The sequence below is a fragment of the Diplotaxodon limnothrissa genome, linkage group LG18 (genome assembly GCF_057381915.1).
Source record: "Diplotaxodon limnothrissa isolate DT_005_m linkage group LG18, D_limnothrissa_male_GT1.1, whole genome shotgun sequence".
NCBI classification, from domain to species: Eukaryota; Metazoa; Chordata; class Actinopteri; order Cichliformes; family Cichlidae; genus Diplotaxodon; species Diplotaxodon limnothrissa.
This window is the reverse complement of record NC_140613.1, coordinates 19,712,054-19,738,048: the sequence shown is the minus strand read 5'-3', so window position 1 is coordinate 19,738,048 and position 25,995 is coordinate 19,712,054. Positions and strand designations below refer to the sequence as shown.

Here is a 25,995-nt window from a genome sequence, read left to right as displayed (position 1 = left end):
CTACTATTTTGCTTCGTTAAACACACATTCGGATTTCCGATATTGTTCGCGCTCCCTGTTGGTGGTTTGACAGTTCTTAAGTAGGAAAGTGTATGTGTGTGTGTGTATGTGAAATGTGTTGTTGATGCGGAGACTGAATCGGCACATATCTGACAGTAGGAACGGGGTCAGCGGTGAAAAAGAAGGACATATTGCAGTCACTTCGTCCCCCTGGTGACTCCTATGTCTGTCAGCGTGGTGGGTCTAACCCAGAAAATCCGTCGTTTTACAATGGGTTGTGGGAGATCGGCTGAACTCGGAGAATCCTCTTGCAACTGTTTAGAGAGCCGGGGATAGGACCAAGACGCTGTGTTGAACCAATGAGGGTGGCCTCCTCTCTTTTGTCCTCCGTTTTCGGCCGGGTGTCTGGCAGCCAAGCTGTGCACAGTGCGTAAATGCGCTCGGAGCAGGCAGACCGAGCTCCGAACAAATGCTTAAATCTTGTCTTTTTCTGACACAGTGGTAGTTAATCGATTTCTTCATAGTTCCGCTGAGCGGATGGAGTGAATTGTGCAGACGGGGGGAGAGACAGACCGCAGTTTGGTTGCGTGTGATGATAGGAGACACAATGACGCTCTTGTCTCTTTTGGGTCGGATCATGCGTTATTTTCTCCTCAGGCCGGAGACATTGTTTCTGTTATGCATAAGCCTGGCGCTGTGGAGTTATTTCTTCCACACGGACGAAGTCAAAACCATCGTCAAGTCCAGCCGGGATGCGGTGAAGATGGTGAAGGGGAAAGTGGCGGAGATGATGCAGAATGACCGGCTGGGAGGCCTCAGTGTCCTGGATGCAGAGTTCTCCAAAACCTGGGAGTTCAAGAATAACAACGTAGCCGTGTACTCCATACAAGGGAGGAGAGACCACATGGAGGATCGCTTCGAGGTGCTCACCGACATCACCAACAAGAGCCACCCGTCCATATTCGGGATATTTGATGGTCATGGTGGCGAGGTAAGCTGGAAGCAAGAGGTTACGAGGGCCCCTTTTATTTTATTTTATTTTTTAGCAGCACAGTGAATTTGGCAGGTAAAGAGAACGTGATGTATCTTAGAGTGCAGTTTTATTTAATGCTGCTACATTTATATATATTAAAATAAATTCTTAATTTAGCCTTGTTGAGTGGGTTAATTTGCTACCAATCAGGGTTTGAAATAACAAAAGTTAAGGTTACAAACTTTCCACAAGGGTGGTAGAGAGCTCCCCCTCCCCACTCCGGCATTGTATTCCCTTGTTTGAACACCTCCACCACTGCCAATCAGGAAGGTGACTTGGATTTCATCACAAAGGGCTTTGTGTGTGTGTGTGTGTGTGTGTGTGTGTGTGTGTGTGTGTGTGTGTGTGTAAGAACAATGGTTTGTAGTATGTGTGTGTATGTGCGTGTGTGTGTGTGCTCCAGTCCCCGTGTTATCAAGGGTCAGTTGTTTCTCAGGATTGCCTGAAGAGCAAATGTCCTGCGCCATCTGTCACACCATCACCACTGTCAGAGCTCCCAGTACAGGACATATTGTTGCATATTTCACTCAGTGATAACGTCTAAGAATAAGAGTGCCATGCAGCTATAAAAGTATGGAAAAAAGGAAGTTTTGTCCCTAAATGCAGTATATGCTCAATAAAAATGGTCTGCTGTTCCCGTAGAGCAAATAGGAACGAGCCTGAGTCATAAATCTTATTTCTAATTTGGAATATTTTCCACATGTATTATCTGTTGCACTTTATGATACAGTCCATGACTTGGCTTGTAATTCCTCCAGATTTAACTTGAAATTTTACATTTATTTTTGAAACTGGATGAAATTTGGGTGAATTTTTATTTACCTGCAAATACTTATAAGAAACCTACATGTGATTAAAAGGGTAGCAATTCTACTGTAAGTACTTTTAGGTTAGTGAGTAAGTTGAAGTACTTTACATGTACTTGTGGGCCATTTTATGAAGTAGCTTAATCTTACAGTTTTACAATGTAAATATGCCCCACCTTTAGGGCCATGGGCTGTATTGTAGAGTGGCCTAAACCCCTTTCTGACATCATAAGTATAATTTACTTTTAGAGGTGGCAGTTGTATTGTGGAGTACCTTAAACTCCCCATCTTGAATAATAATAAATAGATTCTACTTTAAGGTGTGTGGGCTGTGTTAAAGAGTGGTTTAACCTCCTGTCTAATGTTGTAACTGCACCTTTTTTATGGTCTTGGGTCCTATTATGGAGTATTTAACCTTGCCCTATGAGAAATAAGCTCGAGCAGCACTTGTAGTGTTAAGAACAGCTTTAATGTTCATGTTTCAGCTTCTTGCTTTCATTGGGGTCACCATAAAACATATCAAAAAGTTTAAATTGCATACGTATAAAGCAAAACTTGAGTTTTAGCCCTTTATTCTGGTGTACCTAATAAAATTGCACCCTAATTTCAGAACAAATTTCATTCAAATTCCACATTAAATCTGAGGAAATATGGGCTAAGACGTATTATAAAGTGTTACTGTTTTCTTAATAAATATATCAGTTTTTATTTTTATTTTGAAAATTAAGGAGTTGTGAAAATGTTTTTTCATTTCTTAATCTAACTTATTTCGCTTCAGAGCTTTTAAATATCCAGTTTAGTATCATTAACAGGCCAAGAAAACAAACTGTAGTTCACATTTGACTTGAAACAGTGAAACTGGGATTTTTGCTTAAAACTGTCTGAAACAGTAAATCAGAAGAGTTAGTGATTACATCCAGTCTATCCTCTCTTTTAAGCACATCTTAAGGGATTCATTAGACACAGGCAATTAATTTTCTGTCTTAAGGAAACAGGCATTAGTTTGTTAGCTCCCAGAAATGCTGTAACTGTTGGCGTCCGGATGTGTTCAGTCACAGGGAGGTAAACAAACAGACTGTGTTTAGCCTTTCTGTCTCTTTCCACTGTGTAAACAAATATTTTTCTTTCCTCTAATTCCCGATCTTGCACCCTCTTTCTCCTTTTCACACTCAGTGTCTACTGTTTTTCTTTGCTCCCTTTATTTTCTGTAGTTCACAAGTCAGATTTGTGTTGCTCTGTCTGGTTTGTTTATATGTGTTTTACTCAGGTTTGCCCCCCTTCTTTTTATCAGTAGTCACAAAGGCTTTGGACTTGTATTGGGTTGCTTTGACATCGACCTCAGCTGCTTTAGGGTCATTAGCATCAGTGCACAGAACACATGCTGTAACATGCAAACACAGTAACCACAATTCCCAGTATAAAAACTAGGCTCTGGTAAAAACAAACTACGTGGGACCCTCAATGCTAATGATATGCAGGCACAAACTGTAGGAAGTGACATTTGTTTGCTGCTGATCTTTTTTTTTTTTTGCACTTTCGTGCATTTGGAAGCACACACAAACCCTCACACATCACCAATATTGAAAGAAGCCATACTGCCAAGCCAAATATGGGCAGATAGAACAGGCCGTCTCTGAGTGCAGGGTGTCCTGGCTCTGAAAATATGCGCAACATTCCTCAAACATTCTGTGTTTTTTCTCTGCAGTTTTTATTTTCTATCAAGGCACAAATTGTGGCCTTGAAATATAAAAGTCAGCACAAGACTATTTGCTTTGACTAGTTTACACCTTAAACGGGCTTTCACGTTACTTTGCTGTACAAACTAAAATTCAATCCTGCATGCTGGCTCTGGGAAGAAGTAGAATTTAATAAAACAGCACAGTTAATAAGAAATCAAGATCCATAATCTGTATTTTCACTTTAAATGGGGCTTAGATGATATTTTACATTAGCTGATTAAATGTAAAGGCTGTAAAATATTGGAGCCCTTCGTGAGGTTTGTAACTGCACTCAGTCTGGCATTTCCTGCTATTTACTGCAAATGGAAATTTACACTTGAAGCTCTTTCCCTGATCCAGCCTCCCTCAGTGCTTCTCCTCCATTAAATAGATCATTGAGCACAGGAAGCAGACAGGGACTTGATTTGTCCCTCCTGATAATTAGACATAATTAGACATTCCATATACTTCATGGTAAATATTTTGAGCAATATCACGGTTCAAATGTCAACTGCGCTCATGGATAAACCTGATAAACCCGAGTATTATTTTTTATTACTGCATCACGTCAGAAGGGAGCAAAATGAAAGCGCGTGGACTGAAGGGCACAAAGTGTCCTCGTTTCGTAGGAGCTGTGAATCTGAAATATGAATGCAGGGACATCAAGATGGTGTAAAATGCTCCCGTTTTTAGATTTGATTTGACAGCATTAGCATAATGGAAATCTTGGCGGAGAAAACGAGGGTGGAAGCAGATATGTGAAGGGAGGAGGTGGAGGAGTGGGCTGGAAGAGGAGGAGGTTGCTCAATAATTCAGCTCTGAACACCTGGTGTTAAAGCACTCCTCTAAATTAAAGTTGTGTTGCCTGGCGAGACATAAAAAATAATCTGAATCATAACCTTATTTATTCTGTCTTTCAAAGCTGGGGAACATTGTATTTATTCAACACGATGAAATCTATCCATATATTACGGCACCAAAAGTTATATGAAAAGTCACCAGAAATCAACATTACATTTATAAACAGTATATCCAATATACAAATCTAGCAGGCATTAAATAAAAAGAGTTTGACTGCTGACCACTTTTCAGTATTTGTTTATTTTTGGCTCTGTTTTGGGCAGCACCAGTTTAAGGAAACATCTGTTTGCTATTTCTTTCTACTTATTTGTTATGATCACAGGCACTGTCCTGTGTCTAATCCTCTCTGTGCCTCCCTTCTTCCCCTTCTGACGTCTTAGGCTGCAGCTGACTATGTGAAGGCCCACCTGCCCGAGTCCCTGAAGCAGCAGCTGCAGGCCTTTGAGAGAGAGAAAAGAGAGAGCGCTCTCTCGTACGCCAGCATTCTCGAGCAGCGCATCCTGGCTGTGGATCGTGACATGCTGGACAAGCTCTCTGCAAACCACGATGAAGCAGGTCAGAAGGAGGAGGAGGAGGAGGAGGGTGGAAGGAAATGGGGAAAAAAAGATATGTGGTCAGTGTGTGTGTGGGGGAAACTTTGAAACTAAAATTGCCACATGAGACAAATAGAGGAAGCACGTCTCACATGTCTTGTAAACACACTGTGCAAGCACTTTTGCCAAGAAGTGTCAAGAGTATTCCTTTAGTGCACTTTAAAATAAAGCTGGCTGTTTGCGTGAAAGTTGGCATGTTAAGAACGATGCTTTCGAGTACTCTCATTTTCACGCTCTCTCCTCTTAAGGGACTCGGTTGCATTGCAGAACCTCACCTATGAAAGAAAATCCTCACAATTTCCTGTCTTATACCCTCTCATCTCCGTACTCCCACCTGACATTTACGTCTCTGACCGAGTCCTTCTACAGCCCACTCGAAACGCTGGCTGAATTAGAAGAGTGAGATGGTTGTGTAACACTATGCTGATCCAGATTTACGCTGATGTTTCAGAGAAACAGTTCAGATTGATCGGTTGGTGGCATTTGAAACAGTTTCCTCATATTTTTGACCTACTATTATTTTTCATCATTGATGTTTTGTTTTTTTTGGTGACAGTCTGCCACATCATCTCCTCAGGATAGTGAAGATACAGTTAATGACTGGCCACTGGCACAGTGGTGTCTCTATAAAATTAATTTTAATAATTGAGCTTGATCTAGTATTGACTCACAGGTTAGCAACTTTATTATGGAAAACTCTGTTTTATTTATGTTTTATTTATTTATTTTAAAGCTCACATTCATACATGTCATCGAGCATATTCTTTAAGGTGTAATTTAAGTTTTATCCTCTGAAAGCCCTCTGTGGTAGTGTGAAAATAAATTCATTACAGGAAAGGTGCTGCTATAGCTCACTGGGATGAGTGGCGTTTGCTGCAAGTCACCCCCCCATCCTCTTCCTGCTTTTCTGTCCACCCCTCTACATTGTACAATATAGGGAAAATACAAAAAATAAATCTTAAAAACAACAACAAAAAACACCCCATACTTGAAACATATCGACTGTGTGCATTGCTGTAGTGTAGTGGTGCACAGGTTTGTGAAGCAGCAAAACAAATCCCTTGAGTTTTGCATCAGTAGGGGCAGCTGGAATAAAAAAATTTGCCTAATCAAATATTTGGAGCTATCTGAAGTCATGAGTTACGTTCTCAAAAGCCAGCATAAACAAAACAAAATCTAGTTTTAAGTATTACTGTTAATCTGGCATAAAAATGATTTGTTATATTTTGTGGTGTGATTAAAATAAAAAAGTTAAAGGATAATATAAGATCACAAAGATGTGCCTGTAACAATTCTAAGGTTTTTTTTTTTTAACTTGTAGCTGGTTACAGTACAAAAATCACTAATGATTAGTGTTTGGATTTTTGTTTTTGTCTTCTCTTTGAATTTCCCACACAGGAACGACATGTCTGATGGCGCTGCTGTCAGATAGAGAGCTCACAGTGGCCAACGTTGGAGACTCGCGTGGTGTGTTGTGTGACAAAGATGGGAATGCTGTCGCCCTATCACATGACCACAAGCCGTATCAGCTTAAAGAGCGCAAGAGAATCAAGAGGGCAGGTAAATAATGAGTATAAGAGTGTAATGTAAAGCTTAGGCATTGTGTACCTGCTGTTGCTATGGGGTCCTTTGTCGCCATCTGTTGGTCTGTTCTGGGAAATCACTGAGTTAAATTTAATGCAGTGTTAGAAATAGGTTGTGATTAAACTTATTTCTTAAACTTTAAATTTGAATTTTTACTCTTTTTACTTTTAGGAGGCTTCATCAGTTTTAATGGATCGTGGAGAGTCCAGGGAATCCTCGCTATGTCCCGCTCCCTCGGGGATTACCCACTAAAGAACCTTAACGTAGTCATTCCCGACCCCGACATAATGACCTTTGACCTGGACAAACTGCAGCCAGAGTTCATGATCCTGGCCTCTGATGGCCTGTGGGATGCCTTCAGTAACGAGGAGGCAGTGCGCTTTGTCCGCGAGCGCCTGGATGAGCCTCACTTTGGTGCCAAGAGCATCGTCCTACAGTCTTTCTATCGTGGCTGCCCTGATAACATCACCGTCATGGTAGTGAAGTTTAAAAGTGGAGCAGGGGGGAACAGCAAGGCAGGGGAGTAGGTGAGGGTCGAGTTTAAAGCTTGCGTCATGATCAGTATATTTTTTCCTCCCATCTTCTGGATGTATCAGTAAGTACATCATCACGGAAGGACTGGGAGAAGTATAGATTTCGACTGGGCTTTTAACTAATGCACACACATACAGAGAAATGTACACACACACATGCAATGATATGAGAAAATGAAGCTCAATTTAATTTGACCTGATGGAGAAAAGGGGCATTTAAATTCAATACAGTTCACAGCCATCTGCTAAACGGATGAGGAATTGATTAAAATATTGAAGTACAGTACCAAGACTACCAGACACAGGGGAGGGGGGTGGGGTCTTTTAACCAGCACACATTAGACTGTGATGACATCACTGCTGTTTACTGTACATGCACACGCACATGAATGGTACAGGTCCACTGGAGGCTTCTTCAGAGAAGGCTTCAACCAGTGCCTGCACAACAATTACTGTCCATCTGCAAAAACACCACCCGGCTTGCTGCATTTTGATGATTCTCTGATTGTATGCATTTGTTAGACTTTCCAACAGGAATAATAATTTCTCAAATGTAAGAAGACTCCAGTGGATCCATACCTCTACTTAATTTCTGATGACAATACACACATATGACTTTTGAGTATTAAGCACCTATTTTGTGGCTTGAGGAGTGACGGTAAAAGCTTTGGGAGATTTGTTTTTGCATTTATTTAAAATTCATGCTCAGTACAGCAGATTTTAAAACTAAGCAGTCACATAAAGAGAAGGGGGTAGAAGGTAAGCAGTGACAAGGGCTCGTGGCTTATTGAGCTGAAAATTTTCGTTTTAGGTGACACACATTTTAAACATCTTTAAATGAAATATCTTTTTTTAAAGTGATGCCTGAAGTCAATTTTGGAGTATCTGATAATTCATTGACCAAATAAATGCTAAATAAGCCTTTTTTTAATATTGCACATCAATTTAATCAACTTAGAATAGGCATAAAGATGATCTGAATGTCCATATTTTTTTCAAAATGTGTTTTAATGTTGAGGGTCAGTTGTTTCATTGCATTAAAATTGACAACAACAAAAAATCCGTTCTGGTTCTTATCCTTCAAGATCTCCAATAGAGTGGACTCAGATGTTTCTTCAGCTATTTGAACATTTACATCTCGTTCCCAGACATGGATTAAGCCTGATCCTAAACCATAAACTTTAATCACTGTTGATCTTCATTTAATTTTTCTTTTAGTCTGGGGCTTGTTTCAATCCACACCTGGGAAACCTGGTGTTATTTTCTTCACCTCTGAAGAATCCTTAATCAACATTACCCTAACCGAGTGACTATAAAGGCTGAAACGTAACATTTTGAAAGAAATTTATCAAGTCTGTAGAAGGTGTGTGATACTCAAAAGTGAAATTTGTGTGTGGAATGTGACTTTAACTACAACACACACATGAGCCACAATCTTATAACCACCTATCAAATATTGTGTGGATCCTCCTTGCCAAACACCTCTGATCCATCAGAGTGTATTCACTGGAATTCTGAGAGGTTGGTGTGTGGGACAGGGATGTTGGCACTGGATGCTTTGGCTCATGTGGGTTTCACGGTGGTGGCTCTAATCTGATGCCCAGTTGGCTCTCGATTTTGGGGTCCCTGGAGTTATTCGTAGGCAGTTTTATATAGTGGTTGAAAGTGCGTTGCCTTGCTGGGAGAGGCCATTCTTGGTCTGCAGCAGTGTTTAAGTGGGTGAGATGTCATCAAGGTTACTTGCTCCACTTGTCAGTGGTTTAAATGTTGTGGCTTATACATGTAACTTCCACAGAAATACATATGGTTCTAAAAAAAAATGCACTTTTCAGATGTTTATTTTTTGGAATGGTAAATTCTTACATATCAGCAAACGTAAACACTGTTTACCCTCAGCAACGCAAGCGGGTTTCACTCTACGTCGAGCCCGACACTCACCTGTTTGCGAGGCTACGGAGGAAACGCAAACTGTTCCATTCAAGTGGACTTACACTGTCTGTATCAGGGCATGTGCTTCAGCTTAACCATGTTCACGAACGAATGACCTAACGGCGTGCAGCAACGGACACTGGTGGCTGTCTTCGACCTGCGAAGCACACGAAGCGAGGAGGTGCAACGGACACACCTCGACCACGAAAGACTGAAAGACTAAACGATGTCGCATCACGAACTGTACAGCTGCAGCCAGAATGCTTGTGATTAGAAATACGATATGCTCCCGAAGCAATACAACTGGTGTCAATGACGCAGTCTGTCAAGGAAAGTTACCGTAAACCGTGCTTGATTTACTGCTGTTTTAAATTCACCTTTTACCACTGTGTATCATGACTTCATCAGTCGAGAGAGGGGAGTTTTGTTCCTTTTGTTTTCTTTCTTTTATTTTAACAGTTTACCCAATGCCTTATTTATTGTTATGTTTTTTGGATGTCTCAGGCAGATTGCCAAACCAGTATGATGTATTTTCAGTTTTGTCCTTCTGTACATGAGCAGAAGTTTACAATAAAACAAATACCCGTGATTTTAACGTGAGAAAGTTGTAAGCATTAAACTCTTTCCTCTGAAATATATCAACCGTTTTCATCTCCATCATCTCATGACAGGTATGATCAATTTGGATGTGTTTATTCTTTCCACATTTTATCATATATTAAATGCAATGCACATCACCTGCTGCCAGGTCTGTTGGAGAGCTCCACTGGAGCACTCCAGTCTTAAGTGCCTTCCGTTGCAAATATAGCTTTTGGGGAGATGCAAACAGCTTCTCATATGTTTACCTCAAGACATTTCTTTTAAAGAATCTAGCTAACAACAGTCACAAAGGCTAGGAGGGTGAGGTCACACCAAGATTGAGGGAAAACACGTGACCCGAGCGTTTCTGGGATGCTTCTCCCAGACCACAAATAGCTCTCTCACTCTCAGAGCTGCCGTCTGCAAGGTAACTCAACACCGCAGTCTTCAGCCTTGAAGCTCAGCGATGTCAAGTTCAGTGACACTCTGCACCAGGTGGCCAAACTCAGAATAGCCTCCACACGACTTCATCCAAATTCCTAAGACCAGTGTGGTCTAATAACTATAAAAATCAACAGCGTCACTCATCGGCTTTACGGGAACGCTTTGCCGCTGTTTATTTAAATTTGGCATGCTATACGAGAGATCAGTGCGCGTGGAAGACACGTGAGATTCACTAACAAGCAGAAATACACCACTTCTGGCTTAAAAAAAACCCCCTTAGATCGTTTTTAGGAATCTTCTCGAAGTTCCAAACAACATGGGACAGCATGGCTCCAAATCTTCCATTGAAGCCCGTGCGATTTTTCAGAGCGATGGCGCAGCGGACATGTGCCAGAAAGCGGACACATGCTCTACCCCAGGCTCAGTTGTCCGCTTTCAGAAGAGGGTGACCAATCAGTCGGCCTGTCTTCACTCTTCCCCCCGGACAAGGCAGAAATCAGAACTCGACTCTTGGCCCCTGCGTCGCCGTGACACCGGAGGACTGGTGTACGTGATGGATAACCCAACCGGCGGGGTGTGGGTGAAGCCGGAGGAGAAATGGTCCAGATCTTGATACAAAAAACTGAAATACAAATGATTTAATCAGTGGAATCAGTTGAGCATCTTACAGAGTAGCAGATGTTGTTGATTTATCTTCCTGCTGTGAGGTGAGCCTCCACTGTGCCCGCCCGCAATGCAGTGAGGTGGATTCAATCGACCTTCTCCTTACCGAGGATTTGGCTGGACGGATCATTGAGATGAACGGATGTTTCTTTATTCTGTTTACATGTTCAGTGTTAGACTGAGAGGGGGATGGTGAGGGGAGGTGATTAGCCACCGAGTCTATGTCTTTGGGTGCTCTATTATTCTGAATGATGTGAAGCAGAGTAAACAAAGGGAAGGGGCCTGGCTGTAATGCTTTGGTCGATGGTGTCATGGTGAAACCTGCACCCTACCAATGGCTGACCAACCATTATTGATTTTGTCCACTTTCCTTTTTTAAAAATTATTTGACTTTTATTTCTGTTTATAATTACGCGTGTATGTGCTATACAACATACACGAGTATTAAAATACAATATTTTAAAATAACGATGGCATTTTGGATGTGATGGAGTGACCTTGATTTAGGACGGAATGTCCACAAGGGGTAAAAGCAAGTTGTGCGTGACGTGACCTCAAGTTTATGATGTTTGGCTGCTTCTGGTTTTCTAGAAGCACTGGAATCTGAGTTGATTTTTTTAATGTGCATGTCAGCGTTGAAACATCCATCTCATATTTAACATGGCTGACAAGCCCGTGTAGAAATTTGTTCGAATACAAGAACTGTGTGTATGCAAACAGGAAGAGCTTCAACGTTTTATTTATTTATTTATTAATTTACGTATCACTTATTTAATTCCGTGATTGGACATGTCATTCAAATTTCGAAATGTTGTAACAGTTTGAGGCATCCCAGTCACTAAGGCACCTTCCACTACGGTCCTTTTTAACTTTAACTGGTTTGGTGCAATTGGCTATTATTTAGTTTTTAATATTTAAGTGTTTGAGTACCCGGTTTTGTTCTCAGTGCGCTTTTGACACTTTTACGAATGCACATTAGTCAGCCTGATATCTTCGGATAACAAACATAAAGTGATGGAATACATGACCAATAAAAGTGTAACTGGGGAACGGGAAACTTTGCCCTCTGGTGTGACGCCTTATCGGAACACAGTGCCTTAGCAGGGAACTAATGGCTTATCCATTAAACCTCGGTAAACGCACTAAGCAAACACCGCGTCAGACGGGCACAGTGCGGAGGATGTGACTGTCCCGCGTCAGTTAACAGCCTTTGTATCTGCACTTCACCATGGGATTATGGGTTTCCAAACCTCAAGTGCAAGTTCTTCTTCTGGGTCTGGACAACGCTGGAAAATCGACTCTCCTCTACAAACTGAAGCACAACACTAGTGTCAGCACCGTCCCTACCATCGGCTTCAACGTGGAAATGCTCGAGGCCAGAAAGAACAGGAGAAAAATAGCTATAACCATCTGGGATGTCGGCGGTCAAGGGAACATGCGCGACCACTGGCCGAATTTCTACCAGAACGCTGGAGCTATCGTGTTCGTTGTGGACAGTGCCGACCAGGAGCGCCTGAACGAGGCGCAAAGGGAGCTGGAAAGAACTCTGAGAAATGATGAGCTCCGGGGCCGTCCGCTGATTCTTCTCGCCAACAAACAGGACGTCGACGGCGCGCTGAATGTCACTGAAATGAAGGACAGATTCAATATGAGAAAGATCTGCCAGGAGCGGGATTGTTTCGTTCAGCCATGCTCTGCGTCGACGGGATTTGGAGTTGAGGAGGCCTTTAAACGAGTGGTCCAAGTGGTCAAACTTCCGTCAGAGCCCGGTGCAGTGAAAGACAATATCAAGGATACAGTGCACTACCTCAGAACAAACACCAAACATTAACATTTATTTATAAGCAATGTGTTATTTGACAATATGACGAATGAGCTCTGACACTACCTTCTGCTTTAATTCCTTTATATCAACAATAAATCGTATTTAAAGAAATGCCATGTTTTGGTTACATTTCTATGATTCTTACGCCCACAGAGACATGCACTAATCATATAAACAGGTAAGCTGTTTATTAGGTGTGCGTTTAGAAACTGCATATCCGTATCTCCTTTTAATTATTAAACGCAATTCTGTTATCTCACAGTCGTGTATCTCACTGACAGCATCGTCAACCCAGGGGAAAAGCGCAACAAAGACAAGTGCAAATAGGTTTGGATGATTTAGTTGCGTTGCGCTGACTCTCGGCTGTAAACAGTCTCCTTTGGCTAGTGTTTCACTTCACTTATGTAAGAAATGATATATGCTGATAATCCACTGATTAGCTTTTCGCTTTCTAAATGGCTAGTCTGCAAAAACAATCTAAATGTGGTAAATGCTGACTGTATTCATAGGCTGTATTAGAGTCTGGCTGATTAAAGAGCAGATACTTGTTTGTTTTCTTTATCTTTGTTATATCATATCACATCGAATTTATGAAGCATTAGATGCGATATGATAATAAATCGAGCCTCAGTGCTGAGAGTATTTAGCAGAAAATTAAGCTAAACCTGAACACTCACTTGGACACACTTTTTTTGGAAGAAATGGAGGAATTGGATGAAAACATTTTCCAGAGGCATACAGTTCATGTTGTATGGAAATTCACCTGGCGATATTTTGTGCGTTCTTCTCCAAAAATGCGCACTATAGTGACAAATATCTCGAATATCGAATACTTGAATCTATAGTGCTACGTGTTCGCGCCTTGTAGCTTGTCCGTCACAGGATTCCGGTCGTCGATCTCTTCCCGTCCCGAACCGTCTCCTCATATGTCGGCAGATGTTTGCATTCATCGTATGTTGGCAAATGCGCAGCGGCAGCTGGATCCGCCGAGCTGTCCGGTGTACAGCTCTCCATAAGCATTTCTTGCGATGTGGTGGCCGCTGGCTGTCCATTTTGAGGTGGGATGTCCTGCCTTGATCTTGAACACAGCACCCTCTGGACAAAGTATCCCAACGCGAAGAGAAGCAGCAGAATAAGTATTCCAGAAAGTTTTCGGGTGACCATGGCGATGCTGTAGTACGTATAGTTCACCAACTCCGGGCAACAGGTGACAACAGAGGTGTTGTTTCCCTGCGTGCAGCATATCTGATCATTTCTGCAAAGGACGTCTCCGCATCTCCGGCTGCAATCAACAACCGTGTGAACAAAAAGGCAAGTAGTGAACAACGCCAGCAGTTGGTTTCTGAGGGAAAACATCGCCGATGTGTTCAACGGGATAAAACAACCCAGTGAGAGACAACAGCTAAAGCCCTGAAACAGGATGCAGGCGAGACGACGCAAATGCCCGGACTGAAACACTGACGCAGAGCATTATCCACTCACCGCATCCCCAGAGCATGGATAAAACGACGGACCAGGGTGGGTAATCAACAATCTTAAGTCTACGTATTAACAGTACCAATCGGCAGACGATAAACTGTAAGCATTCCCCGACTGAAAACGATCAGGCAGAGATCTGGACTGCATCTGTAACCCCTGCAACGCATGAATATGCTAATAAAGCAGTGGCACTGAACTCCTAAGTGATACTTCAGTGCGCTCCTGATTTGTTATGCACTTAGCAGGTTTATTGGTACAGCAACTCGTAAACAGCATACATATAGTGGCTTGTTCATCTGATATGCAAGTAAACAGGCGCCCGGGAAATCGACAAGTCGTGTCAGAAAGGCTGAAGAATGGCAATTAATCACGGAGATGGGAGGGGACGCTGAAAACAAAGTGGCCCGTGCAGACTGTTTCAGCACCGCGGACAGCGCTCATCACGCCCACCGAGGACAACAACAAGGGGCGCTGTCCGAGATGCTGACACCACAAAATCCAAAGAGCATAAATGCTCCACTTGGCACGAGCGCAAAAAAAAAATTCCATTTGCAATATTAATACCACTTTGCGTACATCAAGGGGTCAAGCCAGGCCACCCCCTTAAAAGGCCGCAATGTTCAGCGGACGTCCATTTAAGATGATCCGTACATGATGAAATAAGTGCTACTAGGGAAGTGCTGCTCTTGGAAGGTGTTTGCTAAAACCCTAAAAGGCTGCTACACAAAAGCACAGAAGTGACACTTTCTAATGTTTATTAAACATATTTACTGATAAAGTGTAAAGCTGCTCTTTTATGAATAAAAAGTTAGAAGACAAAGATGCAACAGTTTCAGTAATCCATCTCTCCAGGGAGCTGTGACTAATGCGTTACTGGATATATCTGAAAAGCCAGGATTTTATATTGCATCAAATACCCCTCATTGTGACAATAATGTGGTTACATGAGTAGGCTGAGGGTAGTAATGGAAGGAAGCGCTCTCTAATAGCATGTCTGCATATCTTCTTAATTGATAATGGTTGGCATGTTAGATGAATCTTTACAGCTGGCAAAAGGATGCATTGTTTGCGTTCAAGTACACAAGTAATGCATCATTTTGACATCCACTTCTGTTGCTCGGGGCTAATGAGCTTGAGTGCTTAAAAACCCGATGCTAATTAAATTATTTGCTAGCTCCATATCAAGTTCAGACTGAAAATTACAGGATGTTGTGGATTTGTTCATGTTTGTTGTCTATAGCAAAGAGTTATTTGAGGTACAAAATACATAATTTAAAGAAACTGACGGCAAGCAGCACACTTAAATGGCTGGAGAAGTTGAGACAAAACTTTATTTGAAAAATGTAACAGGCCTGATTGTGTTCTAGTGCACAGGATGAGCTACATTCATGGGGTTTGTGTACAGCATCCACAACATGTTTGTAAAGTCAGCAGAGAAATCTTTATTTTAACCCTCACTCTCCAGTAAAGCCTCCCGAGTCTCAGGTGGTCTTGTTTGAAACTACTGTTTTTGGGTCTGCTAAACTTGTGATGAGGTGACTGAATGGCAGCACAGTTAAGGGTCCCAGCTGGAGGCTCCCTGTAAAAACAGGGAAAAAATAAAAATAAATTACAGATCACAGTGTCTCACTCAGGTTTCTTTGAGCTCCACTCAAGGTTTAATTATTAAATCTCTGAAATACAAGTTCAACAGCAATCCAATTTTAATGAAAAGGTGTTTAATAGCAGAAACCCACTGATTTAAGATTGTACTCACGTGCTACATAGTCTGTTCCTCCCTTCATTAATTTAGCAGAGGATTGCTCATGTTTTGTGTGCCTGCGCTGGTGTAATCTTGGACGGAAACGGACATAAGTTGCTGGATGATGTTTGGGACTGTTCTGGACTAAACCTTCCAGTGAAGACAAGGTGGGCCCTGCTTTGGCATTCATAGTAGTTTTAGGAGGTTGGGTGGACTGAGTTTCAACCTGGTGGGCAATATTACAGCTCCTACATGCCTCATCATTCCCGTCGACTGAACGCCACCTGGATAATGTGAAATTTTACATGTGTAAAATAAAATTACCCATCTGTGAAATCTGATATAACAAACTAAATATATTGTACTTTTAGATTTTAGTGATTTTAGAGACATTGTTTTGATTTTGTCCATCATGACTTATTTTCTGATAACATGGTAGCACAAATGGGCAACTGACCATTGCTGCACATAAAAATGACATGATTTTGGTACCTGTTCTCAGTTAAAGAGCAGGCCCGGTTTTGTGAGGTGGCAGTCATTGTGGCTGGAACAGCCTTTACATGGCAGGTTATATAAACCTGTGAATGAGACAAGAGTTAGGGACATAATTTGGCCAAAGACAGTTGAGATTAAGTCACTAAGGACACCACTGCAGAACAGCCATCCCACTTCTTTGCTCTGAGAAACTCTTGAGTAGCTTCTACAGTATGCTTTAGGTCATTATCCCATTTCCACTGTGAAGCACTGATCGGTTTTGCAGCATTTGACTGAACCCATTTTTGTCCTTCTCCCATATATGCACAAGATAAGAATAGTTTCTTTGTTTCATCTGTCCAAAGACATGGCCCAATGATGGCTACCTTCATATGCACAGACATTTCTTTGGCCCTTATATTTAAACTTCTAGTGAAAAGATCAAATACAAACTCAACAATTTAAATCAGCTTCAGATATGATGTCTCCATTTTTCATAAAAACAAAGAGAGAGCACTGCCTGTTGGCCAAGTGTGCAACTACATATAAAATTATTGTTATTCTTAAACAACAATGCAAAAATTTGGGTGAAACCCTTGAATTAGAGTCGAAAGCTTTCAATGGCACATTGATTTAAAAATCCACTGTGGTGTTGTAAAGAAGCAAAACTACAAAAATAGCATGTTTGATTTGACAAATTATGGGTCCAACTGTATATTACAGTAAAACACAGGTCTCATATTGAACATATGTACTGTGGAAAGCCATTATTTACTGTCAACCTGGTTGCTGGGTGATTGGTAAAAAATTAAGGCTTCTAGCTGGAATCTGAGCTTGTGTTCCTCAGTTCTTGGCAGAAAACGCGAGCTGGAGTTTGTCAGGTAAGCATCAGTAAGACATCTGTTATGTAAAAAAAATAAAGACAATTTAAAAATGAAAGCCTATGACATGATATGAGTTTTACTATATGGAAATATAGGCCTCTTTATTGAGAATTAAAGATTTAGTAGTAGAACTCACCCATGCTCAACAAAATCATATCTTAATGCTACGTCTGCATCAGGAGTTGCTGTGCCAACACAATGGTCAATGTACACTCGCAGGGGCATGTGGTTACCAATAACAGCAGAGACTTCAAAATGAACCGAGTCACCAAGGAAATATGTATAAGACCCCCTCTGAAACGTCCAATCATCTGCAAGATGGCAACAATTAAAAAAATAAAAGTACTTGTAAGCCTCTAATGAATATTCCTAAAACCTGTGATGGCATTTTAAAGATGAATCTTTGTGTGATGACGTTAAGTATGACTCTTAGCAACAGCAGAACAATGTTTCATGGCTGTCATCCTTGTAATACCGGTCATGAGAAGCAGATGAAAGTCTATCTGGTCTTCTGCTGAAGCTGTTGCAACAAGTGGAACCCAGGTGGGATGCAGGGAAATGCCACCTACAGAATACTTCCTGGAAACAGACAGATTTCACACAGACACACAGATTGCCACAGCACACTGCAAACTTCTGTTCATGTGCATAGGCATACTTTTTGTAATGACATTCAACTGGAATAGCAGCTCCACCCAGCCTAAGCAAACCATCAGATGAGGGCTCAGGTGAGTAGACGAGCACATTGGCATAGATAAGCTTCTCTTTTGTGGACTGAAAGAAAATGTTAACATTTTAGTCTGCAACTCACACTTCATTTTGTTTTGTAAAAGGAGAAACTTTTGACCAGAACACAGCAGTGACTGAGCCACGCTCCAGAGAACTAGCAGTGCTTACTGAGAGCTTTGTTCCACAATCCACCAGCTGGGCCCGGATGGTGAACTCCGCCTCTCCCGATGGGACTGCTCCGCATACTCTCTCCTCACCCGCGGAAACTGAGCCGAGTCTCAGATGTCCGCCGTCCACCTGTAGGCCTGTGTCAAACATGTCAGCCTGCACCACGACCTCCATGGCATCCGGTTGGCAATTTACCGTGACCGGACGAGGGCGCTCCCGGTGCTCCGTGCTCGGTTTCTGTTTTACCGCACCAAACTGAGGCTGGATGCGGCCATATGTCCCACCCTGGCTCAAGGAGTTTGCCACGCTTGACTCGCTGCTGTGAACTAACCGGCTGCTTTGTGCCAATGCGCAAACGGAATACAAAATGATAAAGCACCAAGAAACGAGGCCGTGCAGGTAACAGTCCATGCTTTAGTCAGATTTTTGGAAGGAGTGATAAGTCCCCCGACAACACAGCCTCTGAAAGAAAAAGCACCACCGCTGTAAGTGATTGCTCTCCAACACACCTGGTTTGACTGATTATAACCGTTTCACTGAGCATGCGTGCCCGTTACTTGAAACGTGACGACACAAAAGTGATTTTTTGCTAAACAACAAGTTTAACTAAAGTGCAACAAGTGAAAACCTTGTTTTCGGCATAATTTTATTCATTTCGATTGTGTGGTCGTTTAGAAAATATAAATGCTATTGTATATATTTTCCACCAGGTGGCACTAAAACAGCTTAAAGTCAGTTTGTCGACAGGGATTGGATGATGTAATGATGACTTCATTCCTCTGTTTAGAAGTGACTGTTTTTGCACTGAAGTTTGTCTTGAGCCTCACGATTTTAGTACCAATTTATTACGTCAGCTCTACTGGGATGTTCGTGAAATGACATTACTTAATAACTACCTAAAGTAAATAAAAAATAGTCTGATTTAATTCCAACTGAACCTGCCAACTAAACAAAAAAAAAATTACATTTATAAACTAGAAGGGGAAGCAGGTGGGGCTTCTTTAACCTGGGTTTTCCCCCTTAGTCTACATTCAGGTTGCCCCATCATAAACACTTTTAAGTCTATACTGATGAAACTACATACATTTACATAGTATTAAATGAATTAACAAGGTATTTTCTGCTTGTGTGGTGCTTTCTTTCCTATCATGTTATCACATGTATTTGGACCTCCATCTCATTCTATCTTCTGTGCCTGATTGTGATCCTTTTTTCCCCTTTTTAAATGTTTTTTTTTTTTTGTCTACCTCACATGTTTCTGTGGCAAAAATGTCGCACCTCTTTTCTCAGCCTCATAAGCCACAAATGTCAGCTGTGACAATTCAAACGAACAGGGAAGGGATGCGGACGGAAACAAAGTTATATTTCATTTTCAGTTCGGTTTTATGAATAAACAGTTCGCCTTACCTCTGCTTTCAAACCATCGTTCCCACAATTAACCTGTGTAACTTTCAGGTGGCACTTTAGGGCATTGACCTGATTAAATCAATTAAGTTTGTGTTCGAGTCAAGAAAACATCAACAGCGTTTTACACGCTCACAAGTACGATGACGATGGTTTTTTAGAGTATCCTGTTTGTCTGTTGCACAAGCATGTCTAAGCAACCTACACTAAATTCAATATCGAAACTGAAAGTGTGGCATGTTCGGATTTTTTTTCCTTTGTAAATAACGAATACAGTAGTTGATATTGTGAGAAATCAATGCGCTACTGCACACACCCAGAACCCTGCATAATCTATGACATCATTTAGGAAACACCCAGTATATATCGTGTTACATGGAAGTGCTGTATCCTGAATGTCGTCACAGCCTGGATATGACTAAAACCTGCAATTATAATGAGAAATAAAACAAGCTTATCTCGGTATTTCATTGTTAATAATTTTGTGTGGACTTTTCTGTATAAATATGACACAAAACATCAAAAATAAAGTCCTAAAAGTAAAAAAAAGGGAACAAAATTAAATAAAAGAGACAAAAACAGATTGAACATTACATATATTTAAGTGGCAACATGTGAAGTGTCTGGTGTACAGCCTTGTGTAGCAGTAAGTGCAGCCTTACACTTCCTGGTCAGTCAGCTCTTGATCAGTCCTGCACACTGTCTTGGAGTACTTCTAACCAATTTCAATCCATACAATGCATTTTCAGGACACTTGTTGATTTCTTCATGTTAACTGCTGACTTCAGCTCATTCCACATTTCAGTTGGATCAAGCTGAAGACTTGGTTGCAGTCTTGCTGCATGACCCGCACCTTCTTTTTTATTGCTATAATTTAAAATTTATTCATCAAAGTACAGCTACAAAAACGAGCCCAAAGCATGATGTCACTACTATATAGCTTCACAGATGAGTGACGTTTCCTCTTCTGAAATGCAGTGTTCTTCTTTCTCCACAGGTAACACTGTGTTCATGAAGATGAATGTGTGAGGGGGTTTTAGCTGCTTAAAGGTTACCCACTGTGACCTCCCAACCCCGGAATAGGTGCTTTCCTCCATTTGCAGTAGGAAATCTGTCCGATTGTGGATTGGTTGTGTCCATACTTATCAACAACTCTGAAATCTTGTTTGTTTTTATCGTAAAACACTTCCACAAACACATGTTGGGAAGATTAGATTTTTTTTCTGAATGTTTTTTTAGTAAACACAGGCTGCTGACTCATAGCTGACTCGCACCCTGCTGACTGAAAGCACCTGACTCTAATTTCACCTTTAAATTAATGGCTAATCACTGAAGTTCACACACATGTGCGTCTCACAGATATGGAAGATTGGATTTATTTATTATTATTTAATTACCTGCTTGTGGATATAGTGTTAAAATCAGAACATGGTTATTCAATAATACTAAATAACAATTACAATAATGATTCTTTCTGTAAATCTTGGTCTTAACAGATTAACTATTTGATGCATTTCTTATTACATTGACTGTAATGGCACCATAATGAAGTGTCATAATCCAGTTTTTAAGTTTAATTTAACCCCTTGGACAGATACTGATTGACTTTCCTTCTTGATATCAGACCACGTTTTATTGGCATTTTATTATCACTATTTTATCATGACAATAATAGTCACCTGACTGTCATTATCTTAATTTGGGGATTTCCAAATGAAGCGTGAACAAACACTATACTGTGGTCTCTTTGTAAATGTTCTTCATGGTGGGTTTAGTTTGCTACATGTTTATAGGAAACATAGAGCATTGTGATTGCTCTGTGGCAAAAACAAAGAAACAAAACAAAATCCATCAATGTGCAATCTACATTTTTTTGTTGTTTAAAATGTATTAAGGAATATTTTTTTCTTATAGTCCACAAATGCTTTTTATTGTTTTCAAGCTTGACCGTAAACTAACCATGTCTTTAGATTCTTATAAAGAGTTAAAGCAGTTATCTTGTTGTAACATATTTAAAGTGAAAAAAATAAATAAATTAATCAGTGAACAAAAAAAGTGTAAACCAGCAGGTAGTATGCAGGAAAAAATATTTATTCAATGATTCTTAGAATCAAATAAATAACAACATGTTCAACATTTGAAAATAAATAGTCCAGAATAAAATAAATAAATAAATATCATTTTCAAGTCAGTAAACACAGTTAAATATAAGTCGTCAATTTTAAGATATGAGTTAAGTAATTTATGAAACTTTAAAGTATATTGAAGTGTTTTCTGTCACAGCAACATTAACTGACTGTCACCGTAGTTTCTGTAATTTCTTTCTGGAGCCTCTTGAGTATTGTTCTGGAGCTCAGTGACGATTCATTTAGTGTATTCATCAGAGGTCATGTACGCAATCACTCGGTTTATTGTGATGGCACGGACCTGGAAGCCCTTCAGCACTTTGCAGAGGTGAAGTCTTTGGTCGAAGGAGGTTCCGATGTTTGCAGCAGCCTTAAAGAAACACAGAAACATTATAAATGATTTGAAACATTTATGTAATTAAATTTTGTTTCCCTAACAAGCCTAAAATTTCTTTTTCAAAATATTAATGAGAAAGACCCGAAGAAGTGTGAAATCAAGCTTGATTTAAAAATAAATAGATCTCTTACCTCCCTTAAGGTCGAATCTGATGCCGGAAATATTCCGAAGCAGTTCTGTTGAGAGCAAAAAAATTCTTATATGATATAAATAATGTAAATGTTGGTAGTTTGTGATTTCTCCTTTGTTAAGATTTTAAAATTTATTTTAGTACCCTGGCAAATCACAGTACGATAAAACAACATTCAGAGAGTCATTTTATGAAAGAGTCTGCATTTATTTATTGAGAATTATGTAAAATCACAGTAAAAATGATAATAATTGTGTACAATCACATACCTTCATGAGTTCCCTGAGACTGAACAGAAGAGTACCAACAGGCTGCGCTGCGAGAAATTCGTCATAGTACCTCAGATCCTCCCGAATGTTTTTCAAACATGAGCTCTAAACACAGCAAGCACAACCACAATAAATGTCAAACATCATTTTAGATTTGCTTGGAATTATTTGGCTTCCATGTCTAGACCTTAACATGTTTATCAAGAATATAAAGTAAAGAAAAAAATGATGAAGTGGCACAAAAACCTACCTGATCAAATCCTGATGTAGTGATTTCTGAGCATGCTGATCCCTGTGGGGGAAACACAGTTAAGTAATCAGAGGCACAGCTAAAAAAGACTTATCAAATGTTTGTTATGTCTTGTTTCCATTTCACAATGTATCCTGAAACAAAATGGAAGCAATCTGGTATTTAAAGTGGGTACCTGTGGTGCACACGCTGATGGTGTGCTGGTTTTTTTGTACAGCTCCATGTTCTGCTTCGTGCAGTCAATTCCACTAAACAGGGTTTTCTGTTTGAGGACAAGTAATATTTAATAAAATGTAAACTGTAAGAAAAAAACCCTGTGGATTTGCATTCGTTGTAGGCCTACCTGGTTGAGTACATCCGTGATGTTCTGGAGCAGTGTTCTTGCGTATAATACACAGGAGTCTTGCATTCCCATCAGTGGCACAGATTGGCTGATCTGCCATAAAGGACAAGTGAGCACTAGGAGCAGCAGTGCAGGAGTGAAGTCTAGAAAAAAAAGAGAAAAATTAGATAACTGTAAAATATCTCTTGGAAGATTAGACTCTTCAATCATGATACGTTATACTCACAGAGCTTGATGAGGGGCATCTTGGTTCAGAGTGGTAAGCTGTGTTCTTTGACTGTGTCTGGCTGAGCAGTGTTTTATATTCAGACTGATGCAGGGAAATCCCTGCATCAGTCAATGGAGCAGATCCACTGTAAGTTGAAAGTGTGGGCTCAAAATTGTGTAGTTTCCTTTCTCACCATATAACCGTGGTTTGCTGAAACTAATGTCTGTTCATTGTTCGATTACCAAAGAAAACATATTGAAAGTTCATCACATATGCTCTTTTAAACTTTGATTGTGCACAGTTACGTCTAATATTTCTCAAAATATTGATCGCATCTAAGATATCATTAATCACAACTAAACTTATATAGCCTTTTAAGGATGAAAAATAATAAAAGAAAAAGGCTGAAACATTTTTTTATGTGACAAAAAACTGAAAAAAAAAAACCCCAAAACCACTCTAAATGGTCACATTTTATTCAGTCTTTATTAATAATCATGCTGGTATTTCAAGCCAGCAGGATATATATATATATATATATATATATATATATATATATATATATATATATATAAAAAACACCCAGCACGCCCCTGCGGGCGGTTTATCCTTCAAGCTCGGGTCCTCTACCAGAGGCCTGGGAGCTTGAGGGTCCTGCGCAGTATCTTAGCTGTTCCCAGGCCTGCGCTCTTCTGGACAGAGATCTCCGATGTTGTTCCTGGGATCTGCTGGAGCCACTCGCCTAGCTTGGGAGTCACCGCACCTAGTGCTCCGATTACCACGGGGACCACCGTCACCTTCACCCTCCACATCCTCTCGAGCTCTTCTCTGAGCCCTTGGTATTTCTCCAGCTTCTCGTGTTCCTTCTTCCTGATATTGCTGTCATTCGGAACCGCTACATCGATCACTACGGCCGTCTTCTTCTGTTTGTCTACCACCACTATGTCCGGTTGGTTAGCCACCACCATTTTGTCCGTCTGTATCTGGAAGTCCCACAGGATCTTAGCTCGGTCATTCTCCACCACCCTTGGGGGCATCTCCCATTTTGACCTCGGGACTTCCAGGTTATACTCGGCACAGATGTTCCTGTACACTATGCCGGCCACTTGGTTATGGCGTTCCATGTATGCCTTGCCTGCTAGCATCTTGCACCCTGCTGTTATGTGCTGGATTGTCTCTGGGGCATCTTTACACAGCCTGCACCTGGGGTCTTGCCTGGTGTGATAGACCCCAGCCTCTATGGATCTTGTGCTCAGAGCTTGTTCTTGTGCTGCCATGATTAGTGCCTCTGTGCTGTCTTTCAGTCCAGCTTTGTCCAGCCACTGGTAGGATTTCTGGATATCAGCCACCTCCTCTATCTGCCGGTGGTACATACCGTGCAGGGGCCTGTCCTTCCATGATGGTTCCTCGTCTCCCTCCTCTTTCTTGGGTTTCTGCTGCCTGAGGTATTCACTGAGCACTCGGTCAGTTGCGGCCATCTTCCTAATGTATTCTTGGATGTTCGTTGTCTCATCCTGGACTGTGGTGCTGACACTCACCAGTCCCCGGCCCCCTTCCTTCCGCTTAGCGTACAGCCTCAGGGTGCTGGACTTGGGGTGAAACCCTCCATGCATGGTAAGGAGCTTTCTTGTCTTTATGTCAGTGGCTTCTATCTCCTCCTTTGGCCAGCCTATTACCCCAGCAGGGTACCTGATCACGGGCAGGGCGTACGTGTTGATGGCCCGGATCTTGTTCTTACCATTCAGCTGACTCCTCAGGACTTGCCTGACCCTCTGCAGGTACTTGGTGGTTGCAGCTTTTCTAGCGGCCTCTTCATGGTTCCCATTCGCCTGTGGGATCCCCAAGTATTTGTAACTGTCCTCTATGTCTGCAATGTTGCCTTCTGGTAGTTCAATCCCCTCAGTTCTGACTACCTTCCCTCTCTTTGTTACCATCCGACTACACTTCTCCAGTCCGAACGACATTCCAATGTCATTGCTGTATAGCCTGGTAGTGTGGATCAGTGAATCGATGTCTCGTTCACTCTTGGCATACAGCTTGATGTCATCCATGTACAGGAGGTGGCTGACAACTGCTCCGTTCCGTAGTCGGTATCCGTAGCCAGTCTTGTTAATGATCTCACTGAGGGGGTTCAGGCCTATGCAGAACAGCAGTGGGGACAGAGCATCTCCTTGGTAGATCCCGCACTTGATGGTGACTTGTGCTATGGGCTTGGAGTTGGCCTCTAGTGTTGTACGCCACATCCCCATTGAGTTCCTGATGAAGGCTCTTAGGGTCCCATTGATCTTGTACAATTCTAGGCATTCCAGTATCCAGCTGTGGGGCATTGAGTCATAGGCCTTCTTGTAATCAATCCAGGCAGTGCACAGGTTGGTCAGTCTGGTCTTGCAGTCTCGGCTGATTGTTCTGTCTACCAGTAGCTGGTGTTTTGTGCCTCTGGTATTCTTGCCAATTCCTTTCTGTGTCCCGCTCATGTATTGACCCATGTGCCTGTTCATCTTAGCCGATATGATGCCTGACAGGAGCTTCCATGTACACTGAACAAAAATATAAACGCAACACTTTTGTTTTTGCTCCCATTCCCCATGGGATGGACGTAGAGACCTAAAATTCATTCCAGATACACAATATAACCATCCCTCCCAAACAGTGGTCACAAATCAGTCCAAATGTGTGGTAGTGGGCACATCTGCTATATTGAGATAATCCATCCCACCTCACAGGTGTGCCACATCAGGATGCTGATCTGACATCATGAGTAGTGCACAGGTGTACCTCAGACTGCCCACAACAAAAGGCCACCCTGGAATGTGCAGTTTTGTCTC

At 41.4% G+C, this 25,995-nt stretch overlaps 4 protein-coding genes across 4 annotated transcripts; 2 read left to right on the top strand and 2 right to left on the bottom strand.

Moving 5' to 3' along the window:
* Positions 1 to 121: 121 nt before the first annotated feature.
* On the top strand, positions 122 to 8,129 carry ppm1la (protein phosphatase, Mg2+/Mn2+ dependent, 1La). The gene is made up of 4 exons (XM_085377460.1): positions 122 to 991; positions 4,799 to 4,973; positions 6,410 to 6,571; positions 6,767 to 8,129. Exons 1-4 carry the CDS (start codon positions 593 to 595, stop codon positions 7,120 to 7,122), a joined length of 1,092 nt encoding a protein of 363 aa, XP_085233586.1. The 5' UTR covers positions 122 to 592; the 3' UTR covers positions 7,123 to 8,129.
* A 2,081-nt stretch (positions 8,130 to 10,210) lies between these two features.
* Positions 10,211 to 12,676, top strand: arl14 (ADP-ribosylation factor-like 14). The gene has a single exon (XM_085377461.1). The coding sequence runs from the start codon at positions 11,972 to 11,974 to the stop codon at positions 12,572 to 12,574; it is 603 nt and encodes a 200-aa protein (XP_085233587.1). The 5' UTR covers positions 10,211 to 11,971; the 3' UTR covers positions 12,575 to 12,676.
* A 2,852-nt stretch (positions 12,677 to 15,528) lies between these two features.
* On the bottom strand, positions 15,529 to 18,454 carry LOC146613474 (zona pellucida sperm-binding protein 3-like). The gene is made up of 8 exons (XM_085378178.1): positions 18,044 to 18,454; positions 17,805 to 17,920; positions 17,622 to 17,725; positions 17,283 to 17,457; positions 17,045 to 17,162; positions 16,281 to 16,366; positions 15,804 to 16,072; positions 15,529 to 15,626 (listed from the first exon to the last, which is right to left on the bottom strand). Exons 1-8 carry the CDS (start codon positions 18,452 to 18,454, stop codon positions 15,529 to 15,531), a joined length of 1,377 nt encoding a protein of 458 aa, XP_085234304.1.
* Positions 18,455 to 21,811: 3,357 nt separating this feature from the next.
* On the bottom strand, positions 21,812 to 23,172 carry LOC146613473 (interleukin-12 subunit alpha). The gene is made up of 6 exons (XM_085378438.1): positions 22,963 to 23,172; positions 22,795 to 22,881; positions 22,620 to 22,661; positions 22,370 to 22,474; positions 22,102 to 22,146; positions 21,812 to 21,943 (listed from the first exon to the last, which is right to left on the bottom strand). Exons 1-6 carry the CDS (start codon positions 23,170 to 23,172, stop codon positions 21,812 to 21,814), a joined length of 621 nt encoding a protein of 206 aa, XP_085234564.1.
* Between the last annotated feature and the right edge of the window lie 2,823 nt (positions 23,173 to 25,995).

Excerpts from the sequence above, each read along its gene's own strand:
- LOC146613473 (XM_085378438.1), bottom strand. The coding sequence starts at position 23,172 with ATGATTGAAGAGTCTAATCTTCCAAGAGATATTTTACAGTTATCTAAT. Across the intron at positions 22,662-22,794 it reads CATCAGCGTGTGCACCACAG|GGATCAGCATGCTCAGAAAT; the intron begins GTACCCACTTTA and ends TTTCCCCCACAG. Across the intron at positions 21,944-22,101 it reads CAGATTCGACCTTAAGGGAG|GCTGCTGCAAACATCGGAAC; the intron begins GTAAGAGATCTA and ends TGTTTCTTTAAG.
- LOC146613474 (XM_085378178.1), bottom strand. The coding sequence starts at position 18,454 with ATGGACTGTTACCTGCACGGCCTCGTTTCTTGGTGCTTTATCATTTTG. Across the intron at positions 17,921-18,043 it reads ATTGTGGAACAAAGCTCTCA|TCCACAAAAGAGAAGCTTAT; the intron begins GTAAGCACTGCT and ends ATTTTCTTTCAG. Across the intron at positions 17,726-17,804 it reads GTTGAATGTCATTACAAAAA|GAAGTATTCTGTAGGTGGCA; the intron begins GTATGCCTATGC and ends GTCTGTTTCCAG.
- ppm1la (XM_085377460.1), top strand. The coding sequence starts at position 593 with ATGATAGGAGACACAATGACGCTCTTGTCTCTTTTGGGTCGGATCATG. Across the intron at positions 4,974-6,409 it reads TGCAAACCACGATGAAGCAG|GAACGACATGTCTGATGGCG; the intron begins GTCAGAAGGAGG and ends TTTCCCACACAG. Across the intron at positions 6,572-6,766 it reads CAAGAGAATCAAGAGGGCAG|GAGGCTTCATCAGTTTTAAT; the intron begins GTAAATAATGAG and ends TTTTACTTTTAG.
- arl14 (XM_085377461.1), top strand. The coding sequence starts at position 11,972 with ATGGGATTATGGGTTTCCAAACCTCAAGTGCAAGTTCTTCTTCTGGGT.